The sequence below is a fragment of the Humulus lupulus genome, chromosome 9, assembly GCF_963169125.1.
Source record: "Humulus lupulus chromosome 9, drHumLupu1.1, whole genome shotgun sequence".
Lineage (NCBI taxonomy): Eukaryota > Viridiplantae > Streptophyta > Magnoliopsida > Rosales > Cannabaceae > Humulus > Humulus lupulus.
The window spans coordinates 57351577-57360590 of record NC_084801.1 but is presented as its reverse complement, the minus strand read 5'-3'; the positions used below and the strand labels follow the sequence as shown (position 1 = coordinate 57360590).

Here is a 9014-nt window from a genome sequence, read left to right as displayed (position 1 = left end):
ATATAGAACTCCGACTTCTTAACACCCATTCGAATATTCGCCCAATCGCACCAAAACAATGGCACCTTAAAAGTACGATAATCAAGCATAATTATATCCTTGATAACACCAAAATACTCTTCTTTATCATTCAATTGCCCACTGTCATGTGCTTCCAAGTATACACCGCTGTTTTGAGTTGTTTTTTCAGCTCCTTTTTTATGGAATCGAATTCCATTAATCATGTACCCTTTGTAGGAAGTGACACCGCGACTTGGACCTTCAGCCAACTGAGCTAACATGTCATCTACTTTGTTCATGTTAGAAATCTGAAAATAAAAATATACTTGTAAGAAATTTGTACACTAAAACAAAACGTAAACTTTTATCTTGGCAATAGAATACAACCTTTTCATAAAACCATAACGGGAACCCTTCAGAATGTCGATTCCACAACAAAGTTTGATTGTTATTCAGATTTGAATGTCTTTCTTTCAGCTCATCCATGGACATTGAGAAATGGTTCTACAATATCCGAGTTAAATAACACATACTGATGCGCTACTACCAAGTTCAATCGGTCAAGCTCAAAGCACTCTGCTGCTGATAGTGGATTTTCTTCTAGTAATGTACTATCTTGATTATCATTTTGCTTTAAAAATGTTTCACAAAAGCGTACACATTCAACAACAAGATAGCGATTTGCAATACATCCTTCTGGCCGTGCATAGTTTGCTACAAATCCTTTCAACACTTTCATATATCTCTCAAAATGGTACATCCATCGAAATTGCACCGGACCACAAAGTCTAACTTCTTGTGCTAAATGAACAACCAAGTGAATCATTGGATCAAAGAAAGAAGGAGGGAAATATTCTTCTAGTTGACAAAGAATTTCAAAGGCTTCTAGTTCCAATTTCATAATTTCCTCCTTATCAACCACACGTTGACACAATCCATGGAAAAACTTAGAGAGCCGAAGAATTGTCTCTCTACAACCTTCTTCCATTAAACCCCTTATAGCAATAGGCAATAGTTGTTGCATAATCACATGACAATCATGAGACTTAAGTCCTGTCAGCTTCTGTTTCTCCACATCTACACAGTTTATAATGTTAGAGCTATATCCATAAGGCAATTTCAAGTCAAATAGCCTCTCACAAAGCAACTTCTTATCAGATTTTGATAGAGTATAAGCTGCAGCAGGAAGACGAGTAACACCATTTTCTTCATATGGATGGAGATGAGGTATAATGCCCTTCTCTGTCAAATCTAATCTCGAGTTGTAGTGATCTTTAGATTTCCCTTTGCAATCGAGCAATGTGTTAAGTATGCTTTCACAAACACTCTTTTCAACATGCATAACATCAAGGTTATGATGAGCAACTAATATTTCCCAATAAGGCAGCCTAAAAAAAATAGAATGCTTCTTCCAGATTTGTTTTGTGTCTATACCACGACTCCTTTATTTTTCCCTTTCCAAAGTCATTAGTCACTTTGCTTAACTGCTCAGCTACTTCAACACCTGTCAATATAATTGGACATTGTGGTGCTCTTTCCCTTGCCCTAGATGTTATATATTTCTTTTTTCTGTAACAGTGTTCTTGTGGTAGAAATCGAATATGATTGCAAAATGACATCTTTTTGCTATGCTTCAACCAAACAACATTTGAGTGCTTGCCACAAACAGGACAACCATACTTTCCTTTAGTCGCACATCCAGCTAAGTTTCCATAAGCTAGAAAATCATTTATGGTCCATAGCAACATGGCCCTTAAATTAAAAAACTTCTTTGTAGAAATATCATATGTATAAACACCATTCCATAATTCAAGTAACTCATCTATTAAGGGCTCTAAGTAAACATCTATGTCATTCCCAGGTTGTTTAGGTCCAGGAATCAACATAGATAGAAAGGTAAATTCATCCTTCATGTACAACGCAGGTGGCAGATTATATACAATGAGCATTATAGGCCAACAACTATACGTAGAACTCATATTTTTGTAAGGATTGATCCCATCAGCAACAACTCCTAATCGAAGGTTGTTAGGTTCAAGTTGAAAATCTGGCCATCTCTCATAAACTGCATCCCAAGCCTCTGAATCTATCGGGTGCCGCATTTTCCCGCCTGTCCTTTTATTGGTTGAATGCCATTTTAAGCTTAAAGCCGTATCTTCTTTTCTAAACATCCTTTGAAACCTTGGTATAATAGGAAAATATCTTAAAAATTTTGCAGGCTGCCCTTGTAGAATCTCTTTTGTCTATTCATTTTGCTTCCATCTTGGATATTGACAAGTGGGACATACTTGGGCATCAGCATTCTCTTTTGTATACAAACAACAATCGTTGACAAAAGCATGGATATGCTTATAGCTTAGATCAAACATCTTTAGAAACTTTTTAACTGCATACATTGATGTTAGTAGGAGATTATCTTTCGGCAACATTTCTTTGATCATCTCCAACATCTCACTAAAGCCAACATCTGAGATTCCATGCTTTGTTTTAGATTATACAGCCCAACGATAGACAAAATTTTTGTTTACTTTGAACAACCTTCATACAATGGAGATTCAGCATCTGCTAATAGACTCTGAAAATCAGCATCATTGTTATCGTCACCAAAATCATTGGCGTTACTTGAAAATACTCCCGTTGCCCAAAATAAATCATATTCAAAACTTGTGTTTGTCGTGCTGCTTTGGACTGGATCTTCCCCATGATGAAACCATGTTTTGTAAGATTGGTCCATGCCCCACAAAACTAAGTGTTCGACAACTTCGTCTGAAAGTTGATGTCTTAGATTGTGACATTTGTTGCATGGACAAAGAATCTTGGCTGGAAATCCAAGATTCGTCATGGCTGTCTTAACAAACTCCCTAGCTTTTTGCTCATATTCCACCGTTGCTCTACAATTTTAGAGCATACGTCAATAATCAATCTCTGACACTTAAGCTTATACCCAAAATAAACTATATGATTTTGGTTACTAACCTGTTAAGATGGATCCAACTTTTATCCATCTCCAATGAATTTGAATTTGATGTTGTTCTCTTAATAAAATCTTGTTTTTTGTCTAGGTTTAACAACTGTTAGACAAGACAATCACATTATTTGTGGTTGTAATTTCAGGGTCATGACAAGGCCATTCACACACATGCTTTTAAAAGAAAACATGCCTTGGTTGAATTTCAGGTCATCTTAAAAGAGAATTTCAGGTCATACCAGTTAAAAAGATCCTTTTCTTCAGTTAAATATCCTATATTTGCTATTTATCCTATGAATGATTAAAAATGGAAGAATTCCTTTATTGTTTTGGGGTTAGTTGCAGAAGAAGAAGAAGAAAAGAAAGGTCATTAAGTCAATGTTGTTTAATAGAGAAGTTGGCCATATTGTTATTTTCGACCTCAATTGTTTTGTGGGTTGTAAATATATCAATGAAAAGGCCTAGTGGGCACTGGCCCTTTTAATTTGATTAAGAAAGAAAGGGATATTATGTCTAGTGGGCAGCAGACTCTACATCATGTGCTCTTAAGAACTTTTTCCTTGGAGATCTAAAACTCCTCTAATTTATAGAGCTGTTCCAAGCTGGTAAGTACATTTAGTGTTTTTTTTCCAAAATTTATCTTATAGGGACAGATATACTTTTTAATATAGAAGAAAGAAAATATGAGATAGTATTTAGGAACATGACTGGGCCTCCAGTTAGTTTGTCAAAGTTTGATGATTAATGACATGGATATTCATCATTTTGATGAATACATTCTGGTGTATATTTAGGTCATTTAGGCTTCAAGCTAGTTTTATACACAAGTATACAGGTTATTTAGGCTTCAAGCAAGTTTTATATATAAGTATATTTGGGTTATTGAAGTTTAAAGCTTTATCTACTGGACTTGATTCACAGTGTTAACCTTGTATTTTTTTTTTCAATGGTGCTTTTGTAAGAAATATTTTATGTCCCTACTTAAAGATTATTTGCCGCCTAATTGAGTTTTGGTGCATCTTTCTAGGTTTATTCGGGTGGAATTGTTGAAAGAGAAATTGTTAGAAAACAACAAGGAGACTTACTGGGTTCCTGATTTTGTAAAGGTAGAACATTTAATCAAGGGGTTTATTGATACTTTTATTCTGTTGCCCTAGTTTATTTTGTCATCAATTAAATGGGATTAGCTGTAAACTATGCCTAGACTTTGATAAATTCTCCGGAATATGACCAACTTTTATTGCTTCTCATTCATCATGAAAAATAGTCCATTTTGAAATTTTGTTGTGTTGAACTTGTAATCCCTTCATCACTAAGTTTTGCTTAGTACCGCGGCTTAAAGTGGTGTTAGAATGATGAGCCAATGCCATTCCAAATCATAGTCTCAAGAATGGGTAGAGTAAATTGGAATGGAGGGTGGAATTGTTTTATCAACATTCGAACTTTAAAGTATTGAGTACAATTAGGTATCTTGAGTAGCTAGAGCAACACTCAAGCAAAACATCAATTCAAATGGGCTACTGATTAAGGTTTTTTTTTTATTGAATGTTGAGCATAAGAAAGATAATAAATTGAAAATTTATCTTTTAAAGTGTACAAAGAAAAATTCGGTGAGGGTGACAGGCAAGTCTGGAATTTTTATATTAGAATTTGGTTTGAGGTGGAGGAAGCAGTTTTGATAAATGGTTGACCAAGGGACAAGATTTTTAAGTTATTTAAGACAAGGGAATTGAAACAAACAAATAGGACTAAGGAAGAATATAGAGAACAAGAAAATGAAACAGATAGAAAGAAATATTAGTTTATGTGTTATTTATTTAATTCTAAAAATATACTGTTACTCTGTATTTTTATAAAGATAAGGAGCTTCCTAAGGAGCTAATCGAAATATTAGTTTTATAGAGGCTTCCTTCAATGGTCCGTGGTCTGGGTCTGGCCAGGTCTGACAAAGGCACCAATCACCTTGATTTAAGTGGTACTCTTCATTGTCAGAAAAGACACTGGTAATATCAGAGATGACAAAGAGTCACTATATTATAAACTATAGTGCTTGACACTGGGCTTAGCAATGTTGAGTGACAGAGACTTTTGAGGTTTCATAGATTGATGCCCTCTTAGGATCTGTGGGGTCTTATGCAAGGTCACTGATATTTTGTGGATGGGCATTGCATTCTGAATCTGTTGGTATGGGCAGTGAGGTGAACTGAAGTTGACACCCTACATAGGCACTGTGTGTTTCATGTGTAGCTATTTTGTGGCTGTGAGTATTTATTTGTTTAAGTCTGGAAACATACTAAACATGGCTATGCTTAGCTTCTTAAAGATAAATTTGTTACATGGTCTATGTGGTTATGTTTTTATAAAAGTACGACCAACTAGATAGTAAATTTGTGTTTATAAAGGGCAGACTATGATGAGATAGTTTGATTAGTTTTTTAAAATAGCTTTTACTTAGCTTAATAAGGACATGCTATTTATTGCCGAGCTTTTTTGGTAATTTATGATCATAAAATTGAACTTTGCTTCCTAGTCACTCCCTTAATATTTTCTTATTTTTGGAAAATGTTTCCTTCAAAGTGGTATGGACTATTTTGGTAATATGGGAGGTAAGTAATGTTTAATTGGAGAATTCTTTGGTGCTGATAAGGATTGGTGAAATGTTAAAGTATTTATCATTGTGGCTCAGGAAGTTTGTGAAGGGTTGACAATTCTTGCTACCAAAATTTAATTGACTAGTTCCTTATATTTTTACTTAACTTATGTTTATGAAGTCTACAATGATGCTTCATCAACAAGTTTTTTAATTTCAAGAATACTGAAGTAGGAAAATTTCTCAAAGGCTGGTATTTGTCGGGTTCAACTTGTCATGCAGGAAAAACGCTTTCACAATTGGCTTGAGAATGCTAGAGACTGGGCTGTCAGTCGAAGTAGATTTTGGGGCACTCCTTTGCCAGTGTGGATCAGTGATGATGGTGTGGAAATCATTGTGATGGACTCCATTAAGACACTTGAAGAGCTCTCCGGTGTTAAGGTTTGAGCTTCTCTTTCTCTTGCACACATATGAATATATATGATTACTTATTTTTTTAATTCAACTTTATTAAATGTTAAAATTAGACAAATATATGCTCATGTCCATGGTTTATACCTCCATGTCCATGTGCATGTGCATGTGTTTTCTGTGTTATCCTTTTGTCATTCATCTTAATATCTTCTAGGGTTGAGTAAGTTTTCATTATATGTTACTTTGCATCGATATTTTTCTGGAAATTTGTTGTCTATCTACAATATCTTCCCAACCTAACAGCCCAGACAACTTCTAACATAAGTCTTTCTTATTGGAGGCTTATCTAGTTATCTTATTGGAGGCTTATCTAAACACAAGTCTTGACCACCATTTTTTGTTAATTCTGCTGGTTTATTTTCTATCCATTTAATAGTCTCTAGTTCAAGAGATTCTAGTGTTGTTTTTAATTTAAAAATCAGATTCTAAAATGGTAGCCACTAACTAATTGGGTTTGGATCAAAGACAAGATTTTAGCTTGGGTTATGACAATTAAATCTAATCTATACATATGGAAATAATGAAAACAATATGACTAAATGAAAATTTTAATCTATACATATAATAAAAAATCTAATCTATACATATAAAAGCTTACCTAACCATCTATCAATACCAAGTCAAAAAATTCAAACAACACACAATAAGTTTTCTTCCTTATATCACCGCAGCACACAAACAAATTTTCCAAAACCTACTTCTCTAATACACACAAGTTTTCAACCTTCCGTTATCACCGCAGCACAAAATTTTAATCTCAGAACCTACTTCTCTATGGATGAATATTTAAGATATTCAAACTCCTCTAACATTTTTAAGAAATTAATAATAAGAGTTAAAAGAACAAATTCCACACCTCTTGCAAATTAACTTTGCAATGCTCCTTGCCAATTCGATCCCCAACCTAAAGAATATAATCAATACTTAAATGAGTAATACAAAATTAAAATTTGTCAATAGATATTAAAACAGCCTTTGAAATCCAAAATTTATCTAATTCGATCTTAAAATTTGGGGATAAAAAATATACACACATTTACTTTAAAGGCATTTTAAGTATGACTTAGTATATTCAGTATATACTCTGGCTGAAATTACAGAGAGAAATTGAAAGGGTAAAGGCTGAACTGAAATTTAGAAATGATAACCAAAATCTAGGCAAAGTAAATGAGAAATGACCAGCAGGGAAAATGAGTTCATCAAGCGTAGCTAATGAGTGAAAATGAGAAATAACCAACAGAATATAAGCAGTAAAAAAAAGAACTTAGAAGTGATATTCTTTCAAGGAAAAGTAAATGAGACATAAATTCATCAAGCGTAGCTAAAAATGAGAAATAACCAGCATAATATAAGCAGTAAAAAAAAGAGTTTAGAAGTGATATTCTTTCTAGGCAAAGTACAGATATAAAGATCGTAAGAACCCAAACTATAAAAATTGGGAGCTGATATTCTTTCAAAACATAGAGAAATTGAGTAGTAAAAAGTAATATCAATGACATGGTTTCAATTATAGGTGGCACTAATGGGAAAATGTGGATTGACCAACTAATTACAAAGAGCAATATGAATGAATATGATCTGTCTTATTAATCTGAACCATACAAAGACAAATATTTACATGAGAGCTATTGAAAAACTGAAAAGGAAACTAATTTTAATAATTGGAAAAAGACATGCATGATAGTGTGATGATCTTTTAGCAACTACAGAAGTCTTGTGTTGTGATTGGCTCTTGTTATACATGTCATCTGTTTTAACTAGTCCAAACTTGCTTAACCCCGACTAGCAATTACTTGTTTATCATTTATGATTGACAAGAGCCATACAACATTTAATAGCTAATTACTTAGCATTTTTTGAGATCTAAAATCTGACCTGATTTTTAGCTTAACTTGTATATGTTTTCACTCTTGGATGGTTGATGTTCTTTTATTCTCCATTCAACTTTCTCTTCTTTTAAGTCAAATTATTTTTCAAAAATAAAACCATCTTATTACAATCCCAAATGGTTTTTTTTTAACAGACATGCTTTTCTTCTGTAGTGGCACCATTCGAAAACATGGCCCCCATCTCACCCTAGCTTGTCACAGTAATTTTGGTAAGGAAAGAATGACATTTTAATGAGACTTGGCATTCCCAACATTTATATCAGTATATTTCAGAGCCAAAATCAATCAAAGTATCTTGTCTCAAGAACAGTTCAAAATAGCAATCAAAATATGATCTTTAAACATAAACTGGTAAATGCCCAAATAAAAACTCAAAATAAACTGGTAAAGTTGATAAATGAACTCAAGAACAGTTCATCAACACTTGTTTTTTGCCCCCAAAAATAAATGTTTATGCTCTCTTGTAAACAAAATGATTGGCTGAACCTTAACTCTTTTTAACTTTACATTGAGATTTTCATATTAATTTTTCTATTTCAAGTAAATAGGCATGCTGAATCTATTAAATAAAATTTTCTACATAAGCCTTCCTTAGTACATAAAAAGTTAGTCTAATAAATAAAAGCTTGAGCAGATACTACTCAGATATTCTATTCGCTTCTATTTTATCTAATAAAATAAAAGACACAGTTAAATTCTCTAATAAATGAATGGATACAAAGAATATCATTTCTATTAACAAGTTATAGACTGGTAGACATGGAGAAACAAAAGTACTTACTACTTCTAAATGGAGGGAAGCTTCTTGGTCTCTCTCTTCAATTGCTGACTCAATTATTGAAGACTTTTGCTAAATTAAATAAGTTGAGATAAAACAGTTGCACCACTCCATCACCTCAGGACATATCATCTGTGCCAGAAACAGCCAATAGAGCCACCTCAACTCCGTCAAGTAAGACTCTCCTCGGCTCACTATGGCCTTAGCACAACCCTCGACTGACTCTTCTGGGACAAGTCACCCCAAATTTATGTCCTGTTCAGCCAGATTTCACAGACCAATCATAATTACAATTTAAGTACAAATTAAGTTACA

At 33.5% G+C, this 9014-nt stretch overlaps 1 protein-coding gene across 1 annotated transcript; it reads left to right on the top strand.

Annotated features, from left to right (window-relative positions):
• The first annotated feature begins 3346 nt into the window (after positions 1 to 3346).
• LOC133799742 (isoleucine--tRNA ligase, cytoplasmic-like) lies at positions 3347 to 6068 on the top strand. Its single transcript, XM_062237742.1, has 4 exons — positions 3347 to 3404; positions 3519 to 3573; positions 3996 to 4074; positions 5841 to 6068. Exons 1-4 carry the CDS (start codon positions 3347 to 3349, stop codon positions 6003 to 6005), a joined length of 357 nt encoding a protein of 118 aa, XP_062093726.1. The 3' UTR covers positions 6006 to 6068.
• The last annotated feature ends 2946 nt before the right edge of the window (positions 6069 to 9014 follow it).